At 42.0% G+C, this 27,006-nt stretch overlaps 1 protein-coding gene across 1 annotated transcript in view; it reads right to left on the minus strand.

The window, feature by feature from the left end:
- Nucleotides 1-1,047: 1,047 nt before the first annotated feature.
- HECA (hdc homolog, cell cycle regulator) overlaps nucleotides 1,048-27,006 on the minus strand; it is a 42,092-nt gene continuing 16,133 nt past the window's right edge. Inside the window, exons 2-4 of the mRNA XM_066605489.1 lie at nucleotides 16,217-17,254; nucleotides 10,652-10,806; nucleotides 1,048-4,287 (exon numbers count right to left, since the gene is read on the minus strand). Coding sequence (XP_066461586.1) covers nucleotides 4,123-4,287; nucleotides 10,652-10,806; nucleotides 16,217-17,254 — 1,358 coding nt within the window. The 3' untranslated portion in view covers nucleotides 1,048-4,122. The remainder of the gene's footprint in view (nucleotides 4,288-10,651; nucleotides 10,807-16,216; nucleotides 17,255-27,006) is intronic.

Consider the following 27,006-nt stretch of genomic DNA (forward strand, 5'->3'; position numbering starts at 1 on the left):
AAAAGTTTCATCTCCCCTCACCGATCGCATCAGGGAGGGGAGATGAAGCTTCACCTTTTTTTTTATTTTTACGTGATCGCCATTATCCATTGGATAACGGCGAACACGTGACCAGGAACCGCTCACCGCGGCTCCCAGTGAAATCTCCAGGCTCTCGGCTAAGTTTTGTAGCCAGGAGCAGGGAGATTTTAAATTATCACAGCTTTTGCACATGCGCCTGCCATTGTGGCGACGGTGGCGTGCGCAGAAGCTGGGGTAAGGTCCGCGGATAAATCCGCGGGCCTTCGGTACGTCATTTCATCCTCCCTCACAGATATGATCCGTGGGGGGAGATGAAATGCAAGCTTTTAACTTTTTAATACTTTTTTAAACTTTTTTTTTTACTTTTTACACTTTTTTTCTTACTTTACATGATCACTGTCATCCATTGGATGACAGTGATCATGTCCCTGGTGACATCTCTCTGCTCCTGGATACACATGGCAGCCTGGAGCAGAGGGATTTTAAATTTCCCGGGGCTCGAGCCCCTCTGTGCACACGCCCGATGTCAATTATCGGGCGCGCATGCGCAGACGGACACTTTGGGTCCCGGGACATCGCAGAGGACCCGAGGTGAGTATTTTCACCTCCCCTCATGGATCCGATCCATGAGGGGAGGTGAAACTTAACTTTTTTAAAACTTTTTTTTAACTTTTTCACGATCGCCGCTATCCAATGGGTAGCGGCGATCGCGTGCCCGGGGACCGCTCACAGCGGTCCCCGGTAACACCTCCTGGTTCCCAGCTACCTTCAGGAGCCGGGAGCCAGGAGTTTTTAAATTTGCCGGGGGCTCCCGGGCTTCTGCGCGTGACATCATCGTCTGGCGCGCATGCGCAGAAGGCCGGCGGTGGGTCCGGGAGGACCATATCTTCAGCGGGCAGCGGGGAGAAGGCGGGTGAGTATTTTCAGCTGCCCTGATGGATCCATCAGTGCAGCTGAATATCTAACTTTTTTCACAGTTTTATTTACTTTTTTGCGATCAGCGCTATCCATCCGATAGCGCCGATCGCAATACCGGGGGGGACTGCCCGCATCCTGGGATGACAGCTCCATGCTGTCGGCTACCTGCGGGCACCGACAGCATGGAGCTGTCACGTCCTCAGGCAAGTGGGCATCAATCCAAAGAGGATGCATAAAACTACGTCCTCTAGGATTAAAGCCCACTTACTGAGGACGTAGTTTCCCGATGGGGCAGTCGTTAAGGGGTTAAATCTATGATAACTAGTCACTATACTGCTGCCATTATATAGAGCGATTCTGATTTTTACCATATAAAGTACAGTTCAAGCAGAATTTTTTTAGGTGCATTTTTCAGTAAAAGCCATGGTCCATAAAGAGTTTACAGCACATGAAAGGGATCTGATTGTTGAAAGGTATCAGTCAGAAGAAGGGGACAAATAAAAAATTCCAAGGCATTACATATACCATGGAACACAGTGTAGACTGTCATCAAGAAGTGGATTAAATTTGGCACAACGGTGACATTACCAAGAACTGGACGTCCCTCATAAATTGATGAAAAGACTAGAAGAAAATTGGCCCAGGAGGCTGCCAAAAGGCCTACAGCAAAACTAAAGGAGCTGCAGGAATTTCTGGGAGGTACTGGTTGTGTAGTGCATGTGACAACCATCTCCCGTACTCTTCTGATGTCTGGGCTGTGGGGGAAGGAGCAAGACGGAAGACTTTTTTTTTTAACAAAGATAAACATCCAAGCCTGGCTATGCATTGCAACAGCCTACATCAAAGCTACCAAACGTAAGTGGGAGAATGGGTTATGGTCTTATGAGATTAAGGTTGCACTTTTTGGCCATAATTCCAAAATGTATGCTTGATGCAAAGCCAAAACTGTGCATCACCAAGAGAACACTATACTCACAGAAGATGGTGGAGGCAGCATTATGCTTTGGGGCGGTTTTCTGCTGCTGGAACTGAGACTTGGGTCAAGGTGGAGTGAATTATGAAGAGTTCCAAATATCAGTCCACTTTGGCAACAAACCTTTCAGCCTCTGCTAAAAAGCTGAAGATGAATTTCACCTTTCAGAACAACGGCCCAAAGCATACATACAAATCAACAAAAGAATGGCTTTGTCAGAAAAAAGAACAATAAGCTTTGGAATGGCTCAGTTAAGAGTCCAGACCCAAATCGCATAGAAAATCTGTGGGTTGACCTGAAAAGGGCACTACACACGAGATGCCCTCACAATCTGACAGATTTGGAGCGCTTTTGCAAGGAAGAGTGAGCAAAGATTGCCAAGTCAAGATGTGTCATGCTGATAGACACCGACCCAAAAAGGCAGAATGCTGTCATGAAGTGAAAGGGTACATCAGCAAAGTATTAGGTTTAAGGTATGTAAATTTATGCAACCACATTTAGTTTTTTTTTCAACCCTAAAAGATTTCAGTTTGCTTTTCAATGGAATTGTACAGACAACAGGTCACATTGAAGGTGGAAATAAATTGGAAAGGATTCATCTTTGTCGAATTTTGTTTTTTGATATGACAAAAACCAGGACATTTCAACAGGGATGTGTAGACTTTATATCCACTGTAGGTTCTTGGCACACATTTTGATCTAAGTGTTTGAGGCCATCTATCACATCAAGGTGACCTTCATGTAGATGGGTCCCCTACTGACAGACCAACCTCACCTTAGGGCTACGTTGTGTAATTTTAAAATTCAACTATTAGAGGTTTGTAGTAGTGCTGTTGGTTTGCTTGTACTGTATTATGGGAACCATGGCTTACATGCACCTGCACATTTCATTTGTTTGTAGGGAGTGCTGACTACATTTTTTCTGCATTTCCATGTTTAGAGTGGTGTCTGCCTCCATCTTCTAGTTGTTCACCTTAGCCACCCATCTGTCCTAAGGCTTTTAAATAAAGTATATAGCTGGATGCAAATTTCTCTGAATACACTTGGAGGCTTAGACACAAAGACAGGCCAGTCTGTCAATGTAGGGTCCCATTTACACGAAGGTCACCTTGATGGCAGATGAGCTCACATGCTTTGATCAAAATGCATGCTTGGAACCTCACATTTTTGTGTGTGCAGTAAATAACAGTTATGCTGTAGCCACTGGGGGTTCCTTCTCATACTGTCAGTAGGTTTGAAAAAAGCCGGAACAGATGGAAAAGTAGCACACGGTATTTGTTTGCAGTTTGAAACCATGGATATACATAGGTTTGAAAAGGAGTTGAATCAGAGGCGTAACTTTAAGCTTCTGGCCCCCAACTATAATGCTTTATTCATAGTACTGAGCTCCCTATATGAAGAGGAGAAGCCTTATGGGCCCCCTAAGGCTCCTGGGCCCGGGTGCAACCGCATCCTCTGCATGCCTTATAGTTACATGCATGAGTTGAATACACACTGTAGGACTGGTTTAATTAACTCTTCTTGCAACATGGCTTTATTTTTCTATTATAGACTCACCGAGGCAAAAAAAAAAAAAAAAAAAAGTTTCGAAAAGTGCATATAGCCTTTAAACTCAATAAGTGAAACTATGGCCTGTCATATACAAAGAATTAAGATCTTGGTCTGAATTTGTGACAGACATTGCGTCTCTATGATCAAGGGAATTAACGCTGATACGTGTAGTTTTTTTATGTATTCTATTTTAAAATATTTTTAAAAAACTGTTTCAAGAATTACACTGTCTGTCCATCTAGAAAAAAATCCTACCAAAAAAGCAAATGGCTTCAAATATCAAATTTATTTTTAAAAATATCTAAGTTTACTTTGGTGGAAAATGATTTTTTTTTTTCATTTTAGTGCTAAGTTAACGGGCAAAATTTTAAAAGAAATTACAGTACTATCCCTAAATACTTAAAACAAGACCAAAAAAAAAAATACACTTTGCTGGCGTAGACTTACATTCACCCGTCACATTTTCGTGTTCCAATTCCCACTTAAAAACGGGAAATTGTAATTACTATGTACAGGATTTACTAACTGTTCAAAAGAAAAAATGCTGCAAATTTAGAATTAGAAAACAAAAGTTATTTTCTCACAGAATATTTCCTATAAAAGATATGTAACAAAGTAGTAATACCTATAAAATGGCTATTACTAAAAGAAAGCTTTCGTCAATAGGCCTCTAGTACTTTGTATGAGGAAAATGGCTTCACAAAGTGGTAGTCTAAATTCCCACAGTGAGGGCACTGTTGAACGTTGCTGTATTCAGAAAAATACTGCATTCCAATGCGTACATCGATGACTGGCTTCCCACAATGCTTGCAGTTCAGACGGGCCTAAAACAACCAAGAGAAAATTATTAACTAGCAGAAGGTATTAGAACATACATCAATCAACCGTAACATTAGAAGTAGATACAGTTAATAACATTGATTATCCCATAACAATGCCACTCGTCAAGGGGTGGGGTATATTGGCCATAAGGTGAGCAGTCAGTTCTTGAACTCGAAAAATAGACAAGTAAGGATCTGAGCGATTTTGACAAGAGCCAAATTATGATGATCAGATGACCAAGTCAAAGCAACTCCAAAAAGAGTAGGCCTTGTGGAGCATTTCTAATATGTAGTGGTTAGCACCTGCCAAAAGCATTCGGAGGATGGACAACTGGTAAATCAGGGTTAGGGACTTTATGGCTCATTGATGCACGTGAGTGGGCTGCTGGAAGTGCCTACAATGAGCATGTGAACATCTGAATAGGACAATGGAGCAATGGAAGAAGGCGCCCTGTTTAATGAATCACGTTTTTTTTCCCCCCTCTTTAAAAGAAAACTCTCGTCTCCAGGTTCATGCTTCTCAAACCATAGCCAACATATACATGGATGCAATGTTCATACCTGTCCAAAGTTCATTTTACTCTGAAAGTCTGAGGCGTGTCAGAACAAATATACTTTGATAATGCAGACAAAACCGCGCTCTAAGTCACAGGAACACCGCCACACCGGCCTCTCCCCACCTGCATCATGTGACAGTTCTCTAGGCTCTGTGCATAAACAGATGAAAGGTGCAATAGGGAGTGTGGCTGATCTAGTTGGAAGAAGGTCAGGTTACCAAGGGAGAGTGTAGAAGAGGTTAGATTACGAGAATATGGTAGGCCTCCATAAAAAGATGGTTTTACGGCACACTTAACCCTTTCCAATCCAATATGTATCCTGGTTTTCCTAGGGGGCTTACTCTTTTTCTGCTGTTATACAATGGCGCTATATGCTGGATAAAGCCAGTACTGCATTAGGTGAAACGTTGGATAGGCTCCGGCAGCAGAGAGGCTGGTCATATACAGTAAGAGAACCCCGACGGACGTCTTCCAACATCAGAGCTGTGCAGCCTTAAATCATAATGTCTCCAGAGGTCAGACAGTGGATTGGAAAGAGTTAAAGCTGTGGGAATTCGGAATTAACCTGATTCTCTGAGAACTAGTGCTGCTCTAGAAAAATATTGGAGACAGGAGTGGGAGGTTTAGCTGAAACGGGAATTTAGTCTAAACTCAATAGCAGAGCAGAGAGCACACATAGGGCGTTAGAAATGAACAGTGCAGCACAGTGGGCCTATATTTGATGAGTAAGCAGTGCAATGACTGGAATAGGGCAAGGATGTGAGCAGGGAGAGATTGGTGTAGTGCCGCCTACGTGACTCGGAGCTTTGTTTCTGACTGCATCTTCAAAAAAGTATGTTTATGCTGAAAAGTCGCACCCTTTCAGAATAAAACATACATAGGCACAATGTACATACTTGTCTTGGGTTCATGCTGTCCATTGTTTGGGCAGCATTAACCTGGTGACAAGTTCCCCTAACATAATGTGGAAGGCCGGGCGCATGTGGTTCACTTACCTGGAGATGATATTGCATTGAGATTCAGTTAGATCACATGATTCAATTAGACAGGTCGTTCCCTTTAAAATATGGGGTGATGTTTTTAGCTCTCTGTCACTAGGGGCGCAGTGCAGCACCAGAGAGCTGTCAACAGAGCTTTTTGTGCTATACTTGCAATTCAAATATATATATTTTTTTAAACTAGGAAGAATAAAGCTTTGGCTTTTACATTTTCCAAGCCTGGATTGTGCTGGCTTTTCCGCAAGCACATGCTCTACATGCGGATGCCTGGATCTGGTTGGGGAGCTGAATTTTTCTTTCTATATTGCTTTTTATGATGTATGATCTTTTTATGATTGCACTTCAGAAGAGGATACAGTACTATGCACGCTCCTATCCTGATGCCTGGGCATCGGGTATTAATCAGAGACAGATATTATTGGTCTCTGATCATTTTAACCCCTTAGATGCTGTATACATAGCAACTGCAGAATCAAAGGCGTTTAACAGAGGGAGGCACTTCGGCTCCCCACAACTAGATTGCAGGGAAGGAAGCAATGTTTATGGCCCACAGGTTTATCATAAGCATTAGGCCATGCCAGACCCATGGCGTTATAGTTTCTCGGAGCAAAATAATGCTTTGAAATATTATGAAATTATGTCAGAATTCTGGTGTCAAATTATGAGCAACTTTGGTGCAAGTGAGGTAATGATGCAAAATTTGTAGTCTCGCCACTTAACCCCTTAAGGGCCAAGCTGTTTTATACCTTAAAGATCAGACACTTTTTAGGGATTTTACTAGAGATGAGCGAGTATACTCGGTAAAGGCAATTGCTTGAGCGAGCATTGCCTTTATCGAGTACCTGCCCGCTCGAGATGAAACATTCGGGTTCCGGCGGCGGGCAGGGAGCTGCGAGGGAGAGCGGAGTGGAACGGAGGTGAGATCTCTCCCTCCCTCTCCCCCCCCCCCCCGCTCCCTCCTGCTGACAGCCGCTACTCACCGCTCCCCCGCGCCGGCACCCGAACGTTTCATCTCGAGCGGGCAGGTACTCGATAAAGGCAATGCTCGCTCGAGCAATTGCCTTTACCAAGTATAATCGCTCATCTTTAGATTTTACCCATGTGGCGGTTTTACTGCTCCATTTTTTTTCCTTTAGCTACCAAAATTATTTTTGCTGTGTTTTTTTACCCAGAGGAGCGTGCGTGGCCATTTGAGTCTCCTCACTTAGTTTATAGTATATAGTTGCTCTCCCTAAGGAGAAAAGAGCGTTTCTGACCCCTTTTTCCCCGTGACATATAGGACTATTTTTTTATATCTTTTTCACTGACCGTTTATTATTTTTTTGGGGGGTAAAAAGCTAAAAAAAAAATCGTTTTAATTTATTTTTTTTGTAAATTATTTTTATATTTACACTAAAATAAAGTATGGGAATGGGTTCCTCTATTTGTTTCGAACGTTTTGATATATAGTATGTATGGTTTTGGTTTATAGGGCGCATACGGCGATGGTTTTTGTTGGCGTCTGCTTTGTGTTATTCTCTCTCTTTTGTATGTATTGTTGTTTTATTCTGTTTTGTTTTACTTATTTATGCAATTGTGTTTTTTACTATCTATGTCCCCCATGACGTCATATAAGACCTCTGGGGGACATTCACATTTTTTTTCCCTTTATTTGAAACTTTCCCACTGTAGCTAGGGCGTCCATAGGAGCCCTAGTTATAGGGGAAAGCAACCCCTGTGGTGACATTAGTCACTTGCAGAGCTGCCAGGGTCTAGTCCCGTGATGGCGAACCTATGACACGCGTGTCAGCACTGACACGCGTAGCCATAGTCGCTGACACGCGGCCGCTCCCCCGTTAATGAATACCGGCAGGGGCCGTGGCTCCCCTGCCGGTATTTATTAACCAGCACTACTAACAGCACTGATCCCGGCGCACACTGTGATGTCAATGTGCACCAGGATCCTCCTCCCCCCGTCCCCCGACGTCTCTTACCTGCTGGTTCCGCGGGAGCATTTGGGGGGAGAAGGCGTCCTGCAACACACTGACGTCACAGTGTGTGCGGGAGATCATCGCTGCTGGCAGCGCGCCGGGCACAGGAGGAGCACAGCATCCACAAGGTAAGTACATATGGGGGGGGGGGGGGGGTCCGCTGTGAGGGGGCAGTCACCGCTGGGGGGGCATCTGTGTGGGGGGCAGGTAATGCTGGGGGCCGCTGTGTGGGGGGCAGGTAATGCTGGGGGCCGCTGTGTGGGGGGCACGTAATGCTGGGGGCCGCTGTGTGGGGGGCACGTAATGCTGGGGGCCGGGTAATGCTGGGGGCCGCTGTCGCTGTGGAGGGCGGGTAATGCTGGGGGCTGCTGTCGCTGCTGGGGGCCACTGTGGGTGTGGGTGGCGCTGTCGCTGCTGGGGGCTGTTGTGGGTGGCGCTGTCGCCGCTGTGGGGGCACTGTCACCGCTGGGGGCTCATCATTACTGAGATAAGTGAGGGGGAGGCTGCGAGAGGAGAGGACCTGTGCTATGGGTGTTTTGGGTTTATTAAATACTGTTATACATTACAATTATACATATTTGTTATTTAAACTATAAATATCGCGAATTTATGGATTTTTTTTCTGAAGTGACACACCACCCGAGTCATGCTCCGTTTTTTGGCGAATTTTGACACACCGAGCTCAAAAGGTTGCCCATCACTGGTCTAGTCTGACCCTCCAGCTCTGCAGTAGCAGGAAATCCCAGGAGGTCACATGACCCCCCCCCCCTCCCCAAGGCTCCCGTAGTGAAAGTACTTCTTACTTTCACTTTGCCCAGACAGTGCTCATTGAGCACTGCATATCGGGGAAGCAGAAGGCAGGAAGGGTTAAAAACCCCTCCTGCCTTCTGCTCCGGGTTATCAGCTGTCACTAACAGTTGATAACCCGTTCCTGCCTCTGACTGATTGCAGAGCCAGGAGACTTGGAGCACCGCCGTAATTTTACTATCGGCGGTGCTCTAAGCCCAGGACCAGCCGCCGTAAACTTACGGTGGCTGGTCCTAAACAGGTTAAATAAAAATGTAATAAAGAAAAGAAAGAGGGGGTAGGGCTTAACAGCAGCCCGGTCTTTGTATTTACTATAATTTATGTGAGAAAACTGATGTAAATTAGAATTCAAATCTATGCTCGCTCATAACTGGTATTTCTTTTTTATGGTGCACGAATGGCTTGATATGCACCTAATATATTAAGCAGCATGTGCCTCTTAACCCCTTAAGGACCAAGCGTGATAAATATACGGTGCTCAGTCCTGGGCTTTAATCCCAGCCGCTAGCAGATGTACTACATGGGATTAAAGCCTCTGCTTCTGCAATCAAGCAGTCACAGCAGAGGAACCAATGGAGAAGGGTGAAGCAGTTTTTAACTGCTTCTGCCTTCTCCTTTCCTAGGTACATAGCGCTCAATGACCATTATGTACTAAAAAGTGAAAGTGGAAGGGTTACTTCCAATATACGGACCGGTGATCACGTGACTGCTGGGTGCCCCCGGTTACAGCACAGCTGCGGGGTCCTAGTAGACCCTGATCAGCTCGGTTAGTGACGATTGTCACTACAGGGGTTGTTTTCCCCTGTAACTCCTATGGATGCTCTAGCTACATTGGAAAAGTGTCAAATTTAAAGGTAAAAAAAAAACACGACCATATGAGAGACTCCTAGAGCTCTTATATGACGTTATGAGGGACGTAGATGGTAAAAAAAAATAAAAAGTTAAAAAATAAATACATTACAGAATATAATAAAAATATATACATAATGAAAATGACCCACCGCCGATGCCAACCAAAGCCATCGCCGTATGCGCCCTGTAACCCAAAACTATACATTTTATATATCAAAATATCCGAGACAAAGCGAGGAAACCATTTCTGTACTTTATTTTAGAATGTTTTAGGAGGTTGTTACCAAGTTATGGAACAGGAAGTTGATTTAGTTATGAAGTCTACTGCTGAGTACAGGGGGGTACCAACCTTTAACTTTTGTTTTCATAAATAGTTCATACAGCATCGATACCGTTTCCTCACCAAGGTGTTTAGTCAGATCTCTGCATCCTCTAAATTAACTCAGAAGTACCCAACTACACTTAGCACAGTTATTCCCAAGCTGGGCAAGGATCCATCCTTTTGCATGAACTACAGGCAGATCACACTCAAAGACAGATGAGCAGCTCTACTGCAGATGATCCGCCCAGCGAGCCATCAGACATGTTCAGAACTTTTTTTTTTTTAAATCCCTCCTTTTCTTGCGTCGTTGCTAGTGATAATGCAGGTACCCGCGACCTTCCAGCAATGTCATTGTGGAAAGGCAGCAGGTCAGGCGGCTTCCACGGACTTCAATGGAAGCTGTCTGTGCAGAATCCGCACTGAAATAAAGCGTGCTGGGATTTTTCCTCCGCAAGCAGAAAACCGCAATTGGTTTCCGCTTGTATAGAGGAAAAAAAACGCTTTTTTTTATAGCATGCTAGGGGCGGTATTTGCTGCGGAATCCGAAGGCAGGCGCACGCTCCAGATTCAGCAATGCGAATCCGGCTGTGTGTAGCTGCCCTTCATCCGTGCAATTACCACCCAAATCGGGCATAATCACAATATAACCATGCGCCAATGTACTATTTCCATACATATTGAAGCACGTCTGCAGATTATGAGCTCTGCATGATCTTTCAGTGGGTCATAGAAATCCTGCAGCAAATCTGACATGTGGACATAACTTCATCTACGCTTTTCATGTGTCAACTTTGTAATTATATGTATATATACACACACAAGAAAATACAAGAAAATCTAATCATCATCATATTTACAAACCTGACAACATGGAGATGCTGCCAAAATATCATAAGTATACATTGTTCCCAACTGATGCCAGCTTCCATCCCATCGAGACTTGCATTTGATGCAGATGATTTTATGAACACCTTCTAAGCAGTCCACACAGACAGCGTACAAGTGCATTAGTCGTCCTGTGATGGAAAATACAGTAGTGTTCTGAAGACAGTGCAAAATCAAAGCAGGCAACAACACTGGATAACATGACAAGGAACTGTATACACAGCATATCAGAAATACCGGCATGCTTTCCGGCTCAACCCTTGTGAACACCATGGGGAAATTTATTAAGATCGGCATTTCAAATGCATACGGAGCACTGGTACTGCCTCCGTAAGAAACTACACGCTGCTCCGATTGCCCAGCGTTGCCCACATGAGCAGCGATAGCCAATCCGAAACCAGCATGCAGTCTCTGACTATGGATGCAGTGTGCATCAAGCAGTGACAGCAGTGCTGTGGAGATCATGGAAGACCACAGAGGGTCCCAGGATCAGGTGGAACCACAGCAGTACGACCACAGATGGGGGCATCAGAAAATGTCATTTCCCCTGTTCGCAGGACAGGAAGGTTGCTTTAAATGTATCTACATAAAACAAGAAAAATTTTTTCATACAACTTTGTCACATATTCTCCGCAATGGAGAGAGACCTCGAATTTTACGAAAAGCTCAACTCGAATAATGAGGACCTGAGCATTTTGGTGCTTGCTCATCTCTACTAGGGTCCTTTCACATATACAGAATCTTTCAGCAAGACACACCTAAAGATACAGCTTAGAGTGGCTTCACACGGGCGTTTTTGTGTGTGCATACGCGCGCACGAAAATAAACGTCTATTACAACACATGCATTCCCTATGGAGTGTTCACATGTCCGTTTTTACAGGCATTGAAGGCAATGGTCTGCCGACACCCTGTAATTGTTATTCAGGGAAGGGCTTTACATATAAGCTCTTCCCTGAAAAACAAAAATTTTAGTGTAAAAAAAGAAAAAAAAAATTAATAATACTCACCTGTCCGGCACTGCTGTGTCCCCCGCAGGGATGAAGAACACATCTGCTGCATGCAGCAGATGTTTCCCTCATCCCTGCAAGGAAAAAGAATTCCCTGCTGCACCTGCCACATCTGTGACAAACGCAGCAAAGGAATTCTTCATCCCTGCTGGGAATGACGAATTCCCTACCACAGCTGTCACAGATGACAGCTGCGGTAAGGGATCCAGCTGTTTGTGATTGGCTGAGCACCTCAGCCAATCACAGGCAGCTCTCACTGAATGAATGGCAGGCGAGAGCTGCCTGTGATTGACTGAGGCACTCAGCCAATCACAAGCAGCTCTTTCAGCAGGCGGGGATTTCAAATTCCCGCCTCCTGAAAGACCTGCTTTAAAGAGCTAGGGACAGCGCAGAGAGGACGCGGCTGAGCCCTAGCAGCTGAAGGAAGGGGAGTATGGTTTTCTTCTTTTTTAACACCACTTTTCCTTGTTTTTTAGGCAAGGGCTTATATTTAAAGCCCTTCCCTGAAAAACAATTACAGTATACCGGCAGGTGGATCCCCTACCGCAGCTGTCATCTGTGTCAGGTGCAGCAGGGAATTCTTTTTCCCCGCGGGGAAATTCTTGTCTTTCAGGGAAGGTCTTATATGTAAAGCCCTTCCCTGAAAAACAATTACGGGGTGCCGGCAGACCATTGCCTTCAGTGTAGCAACCGGCAGCTGCCGCAGCTCCATTGAAGGCAATGTACGGACCTTCATGCACGCGTGTTTTTTGCACATACAGGGGTGCGCACCTATGTACGCACAAAAACCTGCTCGTGGGAAGCCACCCTTTATCTGCTTCTGTGGATTTCTCCTCCATTGCCTGCATGTATACATGCGGATTTTGGTGCAGAATCTTCTGCGTCTTTAGGTGCGTCTTGCAGGAAAATTCCGCATGTGTAGAAGGTCCCTAAATTGACCTGGTATGTAACATCACCCTAGTAGATCAATTTTACCAATTATGAAAATTGTGAGCGTTTTACTTAAACTACTCCCACAACAGGTATACAGTTATACTTTTTTTGTAGGTGACTTTAATATTACAGATTTACCAAATGTCCCCCATTACCATTTTCATTTGATTCTCACTTTTTTTTTCTTTTAACTCTCGCCAGGTTTGGTTGCTTTGCATATTCCATTTTCACCTGGGCTTCAGTGGCTTAGTGATCTATGCCTACAAAAGGCCTAAGAAGATTTAGCAGCTTTAGTCTGATTCACTTGCTCTATAATCAGCTGTACAGTAATTTCATGGTTACTTACCAGTGAACTGGGTAAGCGCTGTCCGTTATAAAAGATCACTTGCGCTTTACGCAGTCATGTGACAGAAACCATTACACCATCTTATGTATTGCTTAAGACTAAATAATGCAGTGTGCAGCTTGGCAAATCAACTTTGCAAGCCATCTAGATTAAAACCATTCGACTAAAAAAAAATTGATACATGTGAACGTCTGAAGCCAGTAATACTCATATGAAGTATCCAGTCCCATGGCCTCGAGAATAAAGGAACTGGCACTGTAATCCACGTTAGGACATGCCTAATCTTGAGAACCAAAGTAAATTCTTGTTTGCAATTTGTCATTGAAGTGGTCATATTTTTTTTTCTTTTTGAGCTTTTGTTCTTCAGACATCATTGTAAAGTACAGTTACCAAATAAAAGTTGGGAAGTGGTGTAAAATGTAAAGAAAGTATGAAGAAAAAAAATGAATGCAGCAATTTTTTAATTCCCTATAACCATATTTTATTTACAATAGAACAAATCAGAAAAAGTTGAATGACACTCTTTTTAATTTTAAAAAATAAATTCTTTTAGAAATTGATGGCAGCAACACATCTCATAAAAGGTTAGGATGACGCCATGTCTACCATTGTATAGAATCCCCTTTTTAAAACAGCCTGTACACATCTGGGAAGGGGGGAGACAACTTGGTTTTGTGATGGATGCAGTATGTGATTTCGCATGGTCACGGATAGGGCCATATGCAGTTCTAAAACCTCTATATGCTGCTCAGCATTAATAGCGCCTTTTAAGATGTGTAAGCTGCCCATGCCATTGGCACCAATACCATCAGAAATGCCAGCTTTTGAACTGTGCACTGATAACAAGCTGGATGGTCCACTTGAGTCCACAGGACACCGCATCCGTGGTTTCTAAAAAGAATGTCAAGTTTTAATTCCTCTGTACACAAAACCTTTTTTTATTTTGCTTCAATATATTTTAAATGAGCTTTGGCCCAGAGAGGACGCCGGTGTTTCTGGATTGTGTTGACGTATGGCTTCTCTGCATGATACAGCTTTAACTTGCACTTTTAGACTACATGGCTAACTGTGCTCACAGATGAGGATTTCTGGAAATATTCCTGAGCCCACGTAATGATTTGCATTACAGAATCATGCCCGTTTTTAATGCAATGCCACAAGAGAGCCAGTAGGTCTCAAGCATCCAATAATGCCGATTGTCCTTGTCCCTTGTTCACTCAAATTTTTTAGATTCCAAGAATCTTTCGATATCATGTACTGTCGTTAAGGGGATATTCAAAGTCTTCACAATTTTTCACTAAGGAAGATTTTTTAGATTGCGAACCTCTGACCAACATTCCTTCTGAGAGACTCTGCCTCTCCACCATACTCTTTCATACACAGTCATGTGACTAAGTAGAAAACTGACCCTCCACTTGCTTTTTCAGCCTTTTGTCAACTTTTTTTTTCAACCTTGTCCCAACTTTGAGTTGTGTTGCTGCCATCAATTTCTAAAAAGGAGTTTTTTTGTTTTTTTAATTAAATGGAAAATAAAATGTCTCACTTTCAACTACTGATATGTGTTCTATGGTCCATTAAGAATAAAATATGGTTGTATGAGATTTCCAAATCATTGCATTATTTTATTTATTTAAATTTAACATTTTATATAGCATCCCAATATTTTTGGAATTGGGGTGGGACATTATACTTGAAAATATACTTAAAATGCCTGAGGGCTGTTACAGAAATAACTTGGCCATCTATTCTATACTAAGCGTTCACAATTTAAAGTGTTTGGCTAGACACAAACAGTTTTAAGTTGCTGTAAGCAAGAAGCAGTGACAGCACAAACCTCTTGATAGAGAAGACAGATGAAAAATATATATATGGCTGCAATTAAATGCAGTTTCTAATTATATATTATATATATATACACACATACACATATACACATACATACACACACTTAGAAACTGCATTTAATTGCTAAATAAGCAGAACTATGTGGGGAAATCTACTACATAGCATTACTTCCAGAATTATGTAACCGGGGAAGTAAGGAGAACACTTTGTCACCCTAATTTAAAGAACGATATTCTACATAATATAACTATAGTGATCCCTCAAGCTACATTTATTTGTTCCAGGTTGATGTGTGCAAGCTAAAATTACTGGTAACTTGCTACAAAAACTATGGAAAAATAGTAATGTTGGCCCAAAAAGGGGGAAAAAAAAAAAACACGCACAAAAAGCTCAGAACTAACATAAGCTATAAAATCACTTTCTACATAGAGAACAAGCTTCTTCAGGGTCCTGAAAAATATAATATTGGAACTGCCCTCACTAGGTGTCCACAGAGTCAGTTCATTCTGGCACAGGCAGAGGGCAGTACAGAACATGTAGTACCATGCTATACCATAGAGTGGTGCTAATAGACAGTCAATCACTAGATTTACTTCATTAACACAGGAGTTTTATAAGTGAAATTGCTCATGCCAATTGTCTGGATCTTCCCACAAACTGCACGTGAATGGCAGAATCAGCCTGTCTGACATTGTACATCTGATTTTAAGTCACAGCAGCCCAAGAAACACCATTATACAGTATTGTGTAAATATTTTAGGCAGGTGTAGCAAAAAATGCTGCAAACAAAGAATAAAAAAAAAAAAAAAAAAAAGGCATCTAAATGACTGTAGACATAAAGCCAATGTCATTAAGAACTATCCTCATAAAGAAGAACAGGAGGGTCCTGGAAGTGATATGGCCTCCACAGACCCCTGATCTCAACATAATTGAGTGTCTGGGATTACATGAGGAGACAGAAGGATTTGAGCAAGCTATATCCATAGACGAGCTGTGCTTAATTTGCCACGATTTTTGAAAAAACTGTCATGCTGAGTTCTTTCATAAACTGTGCTCAAGTGTATCAAGAAGAACGGATTCTGGTGTGAAAGCAAAGCCTGGTCACACCAAACATTAATTGGATTTACATTTCTCTTTTTTGATAATTTACTTTGCATTTTGTTACTTGACCAAAAAGCTATAAACACTTCTATTTTTGAAAGCATTTTTACTTTGCAGCATTTCTTGCATACCTGCCTAAAACCTTAACACAGTACCATATGCTGAAAATATGGTATCATGAGACCATTGTAATTTGAGGTACCACAACATAACATATGTAAAAGGCAACGGAATCGCAATTCCGAATTTTTTTTTGCTAACAAAAAAAAACAAAAAACTGTTTATAAACACTGTACGAACATTTTACCTTGAAGATGGCAAGGTACATCGTAGTCAATCTCATCATGCCTTGAGGGGCTGAGAAATAATGTTCCATCCACTAGTGGGAACTGCTCAAATACAGGGAGCACTCGATGGCATAAAGCACAGTTGACTACATTTCTGTGACTAGCACTGAGGGCTGATAGAATAAACTTTCGTAGGTCCTCCCCCTGTCCAACCTGCGCGTCATCTTCCATACGTACATGAAAAGTATTCAGCTTATGCCGTGGTATATGAGCTAATAATTCTGAAAGGTCAAGTCTCCGGAGAAATTGTACTGGTGCATCTAAACGCCCCGACCTATGAGCTTGTAATCCAGAAATACTGTAGTCAAAGTGAGTGTTCCTGAGTACTCCACCGGAGGCAATATTTTTTTTGTGAGGTTCCAAATGAATAGCGTTCTTTAAGAATTCACCTAAGTATCTAGAGCTGCGGGGGACATTAAAATGAGAGGGGGAGAGGATAGGATAGCCAGCAGGAGGTGACTGACCCGGAGAAATACATGGAGAACGTAGACCATGTGAACTGCCAGTGCCCTTTTCTTGGGAGTTTTGTCTGTCCACAGAATGTCTACGTGGAGGGTCAAAGCTCATCCCTTTTTGAGGTTTTGTTGACCCACGACATTTCTTTAAATCATCTGAGGACTCTGACATAGATCTACCTGTGGTCTTATCTGGAACAGATTTCTTCTTCTTTTCATCCTGCATTCGTTTTACCTGATACCAGTCTGTATCCTTCTTCAAATGGCCCTGACCACAGCGACAAGAGCAAAACCGAAAAGCCAAGTCATATCCTTTTTTAGTCCACATGTTCTGGCGACACTGTTTCTCATTCCAGCTGCGTGCTCTGCCAATACAATTGAACTGGACAAGAATGCTGCTTTCCCATTCATAAAAGCACTGCAGATGCATCCATGAACTAAAAGGGCAGTGTTCATTATTACAAAGGACCTTCTGGTAGTCGTCTTTTTCCAGGTCAATAGGTCTACCTAAACTACAAATAAGTGGAGTGGCACAAACTGCTTCTGTGAAAGAAGAAAGAAAAAGGAAATCAAAAAACTGCTCCATAGTGTAAAATAAAGTCATTATTATATAATTATACTACATTCGACTATACAGCCTATACAAAAAAACATGGATTCCTGTAGACAAGTAGAAAGCATCCCGATTCAATAGAACAGAATAGAATTTTCAGATTGGAGAGGTCTACTAAAATGTCAGGATTTGGAATATGCTGTGAAAAAAGTATTTGTCCCTTATCCGACTTCTTCTGTTTTTACCAATTTGTCACGTTTCAGATCAAACTAATCTTAATAGGAAGAGAACACAAGTAGAGAAAACAAAAGCAGATTTTCAATGATTATTCCATTTATTTGACATTAAAAAATGTGTTCAAAACCTAGATTACTAATGTGAAAAAGTAATAGCCCCCTAATCCTAATAATTCAGGAATACCACCCGTGGTAGTAACAACTGTAGTTGGACATTTGCGATAATTTGCAATAAATATATGCACATTTGAAAAACTTTCTTTTTTTAACCATTTAGGAGACATGAGGGGAGCTAAAACGATCTTTTTTTTCAATTTTCTATGATCGCAGTTATCCATTGGATAATGGCAATCATGCACCCGGGGACCACTCACCGCAGTCCCCGGTGACATCTCAAATCTCCCAGCCTTCTGCGCATGACGTCATATGTCTGGCGCGCATGTGTAGAAGGCGGTGTCAGGTCTTTTCTGGACGAGATTGCCGTGGGACATCGCGAAGGATGGGGGCGAATACGCTCAGCTGCCCTCATGGATCCGATTCATGAGGGTAGCTGAAACTACCTTTTTTCCACTTTTTTTATGTGATCCATTAGCAGGAGGGAGGAGTCTCCCCGCAGTCCCCCCCCCCCCCCCCCCCCCATGACAGCTCCAGGTTGTCGGCTACCTCCGGCAGCTGACAGCATGAAGCTCTCACGTCCACAGCCTGCAGGGCTTTAATCCCCAGAGGAAGCGTGTTTTTACGGCCCAGGTGATTAAAGACCAGCAAAGCAGAACGCAAAAAGCCTATGGGGTGGTCACTCAGGGGTTAAGGAATTTTGGCCCACTGTTCTTTGCAGAATTACTTTAATTTAGCTACATTGGAGCAGCGGCTTCAACGGTGGGCAAGCCTGGAAACCCCATTTAAGTGAGACAAATGAAGATCCCAGTTCTTTAAATGTTCATCCGAGATCTTTTGTGAATTCTTGGATGAACTGTTGATGCGCTCAGGGTGACATTTTGGTAAACAGACACGCCTGGTAAGGTTCATCACTAAGGTTTTACGTGTTCTCCACTTTTAGATAATGGCTCTCACTGCCACGGCTCTCCACTCCGACCTCTGTATTATTGCGGCGCTGACAGCATGCGCCTGCTCAGCTCATCGCTCTACGTCCCGAGCGGCAGACCCCGGACGGTCTACTATATAGATAGGTCATCAATAGCATTTCCCTGGAAAACCCCTTTAACTGGTTGCTTTAGTAAGTATGGGGGCATATTTTTCACATAGGACTGAACAGCACTTTTCCTTCTATTAATGAAATTATTTTAAAAACAGCATTTTCTGTTTACGTAGGTTATCTTTGTCTAACGTTAAAAGCATTTAAATTATGTGAAAAACGTTCAAGTATGACAAATATGCAAAGAAATTGGGAAGGGGCAAATCCTTTTTCACAACACTGCAGTGGATTAGCAGAGTTCTCTTGTGAGCTCCAACAGCACAGACACCCATGATATACACTCCAACCTCAGCAGCAGATAAAGCTCCGTCTCCTAGGCACTTGTTTCCAACAGGACTGCGCCACTCCCATCACACCCAACAGCAGCTTTGCAGAAGAGACTTCATGCCTAGGAGAGAGATCTCTGTCTGCTACTGGAGCTTCTTAGGCAGTAGCAGGAGTGAGCATTATAGGAGTCTGTGCTACTGGAGATCAGAAAGGCTCAGGACTTAGCTAATCAACTACATTGCAGAGTTAAACTATATAAAGAAAGAGGCATGATGATATACAATTCCTCAGTTATAAGGGGAGGTAAGTTATAACTTTTCTCACTAAAAAAAAAAAAAAAAATATGAGACTTCAGTTCTACAAGAGATAATCCTCCTGAGTTTTGACATTGTTCAATACAAGCACATAGCCTGGCAGCTCAATAAGTTTTACATCTGCTATTTAATGCCATTCAAGCATAAAACAAGAATGGGAATGATTTTCGCAGTTAGAAATTTCTTCCCGTCTACAAATCTGATAGGATTTATTGTTGGTGAGGGGCGAGACAGTATAATCATCTCTGTCAACAAGGGGCTATGAAGCAAGTCCATATCTCTCAGTGGGCTTTTTATGGCTTTCCAGTATTTTAATGGTTTTTCAGTTCCACCCTAATGTGAAATAAGGAGCTTATACATTATTATTAAACTAAGTAGATGTAAAAGTTCTGGTGTTCTATATTACCTACATAGTAGCTTGGAAAAAATTATCCTATACATTAAAAAAAAACAACAAAAAACACGTAAATGAGAAAGAATTTGTGCGGGGTTTTTTGGGTTGAGCAGGGCGAGTGTGGTCTATAGCTGTGTGTTCTGTCCAGCATTCATTGTACTTCCAAGTACTTCGTTTTAGTTCAATCTTGTCTGATTTGTCCAGTCGGTAGGTCTTGCTTCTTCTAATTTTCTAATTCTATCGGTGTTGCCTAGTTTGTGTCAGCAGGCCCTAGGTCTTTCCAGCATTTGCATCTTTAGCTCCTTGTCTGGGCCCTAGTGTACTCTTGTTCTCAGGGAATAGTGTTTTAGACAGGGTCATCCACAGGGACAACTTAGGGCTGTTTAGGGGCAGCAGGGTCTGGTGTTGAGGGACAATGTCAGAGAGATGTAGGGTGATTCAGTGTTAGGGTTAGCATTTCTCTGGTTATTTCAGTTCCATACAATGTGTTCCACTATCTATGGCGACTTTCATTGTACCCATCATCCTCTCAGCCTGCCATCTAGATGCATTTATCTTTTCACTGTATTGACACTTGCTTGCCATCTATAGGTTTTGCAATGTCCAGTTGTTATGTATGTATGTTATTCAGCTTTGCTGTGGTCAAGTCCTAAGGGTATTTGCATACCAGGAGACACTTAGTACCCAGGAAAAGTGATTGCTAAATGTGAAACCAAGTTCTGCCACTTGGCATCCATCCAGCGCTGTTACACAATCATCTATGAAAGCGACTGTTTTATGCTCTTATTAAGTCATATACTTTTTACAGATGAAATCTGCCACATTAAACGAGTCATTTAACTTTCACTTTTAGTCCAGTAAAGTTTTTACTATGTAAAATAAGTACATGATTATTAGGGTTGATTACATACTCTACAGAGTTTTTCCACAGTGTGCATTGAATAATACTCAAGTAACCCTGCTTTTATATTAGTCCAAATTCACATCATCGCTAGAAGTTCCATTCGAAGCCTGTGGTGCAAATTCAGCACTATTTAGTCTGGGAAAATTTGGGGTAGCATGCCAGAAGCCAGATATACCCCATTATAGTCAGAGTATGTCTGCCACAGTTCAGATTCGGTATGTACCAAAGAAAAGAAATCATAATGGAAGTCTAAATGGAATGTGAATGTGGCCAACCCAGGTGGGAGAAGCCCTTTACTGCATATTTTTCAGACGGTTGTATATTTTGATTCTATACTTTAAAAGGCAATGGACACTTTTGGGAGGGGGTGGGTGGGAGATTTTTTTCTTCAGATAATTGCATGCATTTTGGAGTTGACAATTTTTGCAAGGGTACGTATTTAAAATTTTGCACCTTTTGACTTCTGCGGCTTTTACTTTTCACTGTATGTACAAACTGCAGATTGAGTCTCAATAGGGGATCTGTCAGTGAAGCAGGATTGACAGCTTAATTTCAGCCATCATCTCTCCTCTTCTGAAAGTTCTTATTAGCTAATTTTTGACCACATTAAAGATAAACTTTGTTGAGTTCATAAATTAAATGATAGAAACATTCAGGAGGAAAAAGAGCAGAGAGAAAACAGTATTATTGTACCTTGAAGCCACCAGAAGCTAGGGGGTTGACAGACCTTGGATGCAGGAACGCCCCTATCACACCCTTAGCTGCAGATAAGCTAGATGTGTGATGCCGGTCCAGAAACTAAGCCATCGGTCCAACACACTGACAAATCTACTAAGATTTATGGTACCTTTACATGGGAAAGCTGTCCGGCACATAAGCCACCACTCACCATTACACAAGCAGAGCATAACTTGATTTTAAGGTAAGCTAGAAGGCAAGTAGGTCCAACAAATGAGCGATTTTTTGCTCAGTGACCCTGTCTACACAGGCCGATTATACACACACACACACACACACACGCACGCACGCACGCACGCACACACGCACGCACACACGGTTTCCAGCAGTTATTCGGCCAACAATTGCCCCATCTAAATTTCAATTTGGTTTGCCATTTCTGTATACATTCATATGCAGAGAACAAACAGTGCAACATTTTTAATCAAGCCTTTACTGCAAAAACGAATTTCAGCCCAAAATTCATGCATTAAAATGAGAAAAAATTGCCCCCCAAAAGGTATCTGTAGCCTTTAAAAACACAGAAAGTTCTATTGTTTCCCATATTGGTAACATGCCTTCTCCATAAGGGTTAATGGAGCCTTTAAAAAAATAAAATAAAAAAAGAAGAGAAAAGGCTCTAATTTTGATTCATTTTCACCTTATTAACCCTTTGCAATTTAGTCATATTGAGAAATCACAAAAAAGCTTGACAAAACCAGAATCAAAATCCACATTAAAGGAAACTGGTCACCTGCCTAACTATAGTGAGGGGGCATGACTGGGAGCCGGGTGAGGTATTATTCATACTCGCCCGTTTTCTATCTGTGAAGTGCACCCACCGGCCGAAGATTGGTCTGTGGGACAGTGCGCACACGGGACTCTGAAAAGAGATTTTTGGCCAGCGAGTGGGCTTCAAGGGCAGACATCACGGGAACCAGGCGAGTATGAAGAAATATCAGCTGCCCTAACAGCTGGTACTTTAGGCAGGGGACAGCTCCCCTTTAGGGGTCTTTATTTATGTACAGTACAAGTTCTAACAATGTTGAGAATTAGGCCTAAGTGTTTAACAAGATTTAGCGTTCATGTTATCTTTAAGCTATTGTTTTTTAGGTCATTAGAGAAACGCTAGTAAATGCAGCTTTTATTGAATATAACTTTTTTTAAATATTAAAGCACTAAGGAGAATGTGGCCCATATTCATCCTTCTGGTTGTTTCCATGGTAACCAATAGCAGAGGATGGATAGCATCTAAAACACACACACACAAAAAATACATCTTTTGTAACATGAGGTTGGTGAATAGATTAGATGATGGAGATTCATTTGAGAAGTTCTGTGACTCATTCAGTTGTAGCTAAAGATCGATGGCCATGTAGGCATGCAAATCAGCGAAGCGGACCAGATGCCATCTGCATCAATTTTTTATTTATTTAATTTTTTTCCCCACAAAAATTTAAAAAAGGTATAACCCTTTAAAATGTTAAACCGGTACCATGGTGTTTGACCGATGGAGCAGCACTGCACATATTTAATAGCGACTTCATTCAAACTCCACCTTTCCACAGCAGTTGGACCACCAGTGATCATAAATGGATCAACTATCCTGTGGACCAGCAATGAAAATAAGCCCACCCTTCTCATGTCTTGTGACGCTCTGATGTCACTGCCGTCCGCTACCCAAGAAGAGAGGGGTGAGCTTCCACACAAAGTGTGCCGAGATGACAGCCAGGTTGGCCGTCCACTGGACAGGCCTTCCAAGTTTACATGCTGCGCAGGAACATTTTAAATAGTGAATACGCAGGTATGGCTTTGTAAATAGACACGAGACATTAAGTTTTGCAAACAGGGCTAAGTAATCATTTCAGCGCTAGGCTTGGTTTATGTCTTAATAATGTTCCGTAAGAATCAGATGAGATGATAGAGCATATCAAACTACTTAGTTATGCTTAGTGATGGGATTTGTAACACCACTTCCCTACAGCACTTGACACACTTATATTAGGAGCCTGCATAGTTCACAACAATTTTAATTAGGTCTTAAAACAAAACTGTTACCTCCTATAAGCACCACAAACTAAATCATGGTGCTTATAGCATAGGTTATATGGAGTCCAGGGGTGTAATCTTTACACTTACTGGGCTCCTCGTTCCCAGGCTGTGCGCATGGACTGAATGGGAAGAATCACACAGATAAATGGAGCACATACTTCCCTTAATTAGCAGACGTATCTAGTAAACTAACAGCATTATCTAATGTGTGGAAAGTCTACTAGATGAAGAGCAAGTCTGTTCGCACCTAGCGTGAAATTTGAGAAATCTTGTTGCCATTTGCAAGATCTCAGTTGCATCGGTGACCATTTTGGTTGCCATGTGGCGCCCTGTGCACGACCTTCTATCGATATTTTTCTTTCTTATGACGTACCCTATCCTACCACTATATTCCAATGATACAGTGTAGAAATGGGTGCCTAAACACCATCAGACACATTAAATACTGTGCCTACGGAATGTAGCTGCAAAATGCACAATAGTAGCATAGCCTTACCATAGGAAAGGGGGAAAGCTTCAGGTGCCCTGTACAAAAGGGCCAGCGGGCTTCATTTGTGATAAGTGATGTGCTGTGGGCTATCGTTTAGCAATCTTCAAAAAGTTGATAATACAAAACTAAAAAGTTATTGCTCATGTAGGGCACTGCAGACTGCACTATTTGTTCGGTTTAAAAAACGGAAACCAGACAGAACGGAAGCCAACTGTTTTTTTTAAGAACCCATTGAAATTAATGAACGGAGGAAAAAAAGCATTTAATTCCTTCTCTGCTCCAAAAACTGAATAAAGCGATGGAAAGCCTAAACGGATGGAAAATGCTTCTGTTCTCTTGACTTGTGAGGAGAGTAGAGAAAGGACACCATTGTAGGCATTTACTATAGGCCACCTGGAAAAGCAGAAGATATTGATGAACTCTTTCTACATCAGATTGTCAAGCTCTCAAAAAAGTATGACATAGTGATCATGGGAGATTTTAACTATCCAGACATTTGTTGGGAATCTCTCTCAGGTAAAAGTAATGGATCAAACAAATTCTTATCCGCTCTCGCTGACAACTTTATCTTCCAAAAGGTAGAGAAGAAAACAGGGGGATCTGCTATCTTGGACCTAATTCTTACCAACAGGGAGGGAATGGTTGAGGAAGTAAGGGTGGCTAGGACCATAGGAGGCAGTGATCATGCTATCCTTGAATTTTGGATAAAAAGAGGAGGAAGACCTGAGAAAACTCAGACCTCAAGGTTGGATTTCAGAAAGGCAAATTTCAATGAACTCAGAAATAGGGTAGGAAGAAGCCAATGGCTGGATGTTCTTAAGGATAGAAATGTCCAATAAGGTTGGAAAATATTGCGAAATGAGATTCTTAAAGCACAATTGTTAACAATCCCTAAAAGAAGAAAGAATGGGAAGCATTTAAAGAGACCAGGATGGATGAACACAGAACTTGTACATATGTTAAAAACTAAGAAAAATATGCATTATCAAATGGAAAGAGGGGGGAATATCTAAAGAAGAATATAATGCGGTCTGCAGAAACTGTAGGGCAAGTGTCAGAAAAGCTAATAATGAATTGAGGCTTGCAACAGAGGCCAAAAGCAATAAAAGGATTTTGGGGGTATGTCAAAAGCAAAAGAAGAGTCAAAGATGCTATTGGATGCTTACAGGAAGAAAATGGTGATTTGGTTAAGAATGATGTTGAGAAGGCTGAACTTTTAAATTCTTATTTTGTATGTTTTCTCTCAGAAAGCAGATGGAACATCAACTGATCTTCCCTGTGCTATTGGGGGAATAATGAATGCAGGCTATCTGTAAGCAGAGAGATGGTGAGAGAACACTTAGCTAACTTAAATGAATTCAAGTCTCAAGGTCCAGATGAATTACATCCTAGGATACTGAAGGAAGCAACAGAGGTCATTGCTGAACCATTCACCATAATCTTTGAAAATTCCTGGAGAACAGGAGAAGTCCCAGAAGATTGGAAAAGGGCAAATGTTGTCCCCATCTTCAAAAAAAGGGAAGAAGGTGGATCCAGGAAACTACAGGATCCAACAAAAGATCTAGAAAAGCTTGCACAGTGGGCAGCGACTAACAGAATGGTATTTAACAATGAGAAATGTAAAGTCCTACATCTGGGCAAGAAAAGTGAAGAAAGCACATACAGAATGGGAGGAATTGGGCTAAGCAGCTAATGTGTGAAAAAGACTTGGGTATACTAATAGATCATAGACTGAACATGAGTCAACAATGTGTTGCAGCAGCCAAAAAGGCAAACACAATTCTGGTATGTATTAAGAGAAGCATAGAGTCTAGATCATGTGAGGTAATTATCCCTCTCTACTCTTCCTTAGTCAGACCTTATCTGGAATACTGTAAAAAAGACAGACAAACTTGAGCAAGTTCAGAAAAAAGAGTTACCAATATGGTGAGCGGTCTGTAAATCATGTCCTATGAGGAACGGTTAAAGGATCTCGGAATGTTTAGCTTGCAAAAAAATAAAAAAAAGGTTAAGAGTAGAATTTTAATACCTGTCTACAAATATCTGAAGGGTTGTCACAGTGCAGAGGGATCAGCCCTATTCTCATTTGCACAAGGAAAGACTAGAAGCAATGGGATGAAACTAAAAGGGAAGAGACAAAATTACATATTAGAAAAACACTTTCTGACAGTGAGGGTGATCAATGTGTGGAACAGGTCACCACGGGAGGTGGCGAGTTCTCCTTCAATGGAAGTGTTCAAACAAAGGCTGGACAAATATCTGTCTGGGATGATTTAGTGAATCCTGCACCAAACAGGGAGTTGGACCAGATGACCCAGGAGGTCACTTCCAACTCTACCAGTCTATGAGACTTACATCACTTTTACATGCAAAGATAATCTTTCAAATGACTGAAAGATTTAGCGATCTATTTACATAAAATGTTAATGGCCATAAACACTGTATCATCTTCATTTGCATGTTAAAGGGCCACCAGCAGTTGCTTGCAGAGCCCAGCTTGTGTTTAAAAATACTCCCAGCTGTGCAAACAGCTGCTGACACATTCCATTGTTCTCCTCCGGGCTGCTGGCAGATTGCATTGTTCTCCTTGCGGCTAGTGTAAATATGCCACAGACAGAACATAGTGCAGTCTTTTGAAAGATGAGAAATAAATTCAAATGAATGCATTTGCCCAGTCTTTCAGCGGCTGAACGATGGATTTTAAGTTTAACTAAAATCCATCATTCAAACAACGTGTACGATGCCAGCGTTTATATCTAACAATTATCACTCATTTTCATCCATAAAATATCTATGGGGGTCCATTATCAGACAGATGCCAAAAGAATGTCCTTTTGGTCTCCATCTGGTTGATATATCAGTATACTAGTCTAGTAGACAGCTATTCCATCCACCAGAACCCTATAAAATTAAGGTGAATTAGACCATTATCGACCAATATTAGCCTATGGCTGACAAAGGTCATTGTATGGAATCAGTCACAGGTATCTGTTTAACAGATACGTCATGAGCTTTTCATTGCAGATCTAGTAAATGTATACCAATATAAACTATGGGACACTGATGTATTCAATGGATGCGTATTGGTAGCATTCATCACTCGTAGGCTATAATGGCATTAGTTTAACAGATCAGTTATGAAAAAAAGCTTACAG

Source organism: Eleutherodactylus coqui, chromosome 1, assembly GCF_035609145.1.
Source record: "Eleutherodactylus coqui strain aEleCoq1 chromosome 1, aEleCoq1.hap1, whole genome shotgun sequence".
NCBI lineage: Eukaryota > Metazoa > Chordata > Amphibia > Anura > Eleutherodactylidae > Eleutherodactylus > Eleutherodactylus coqui.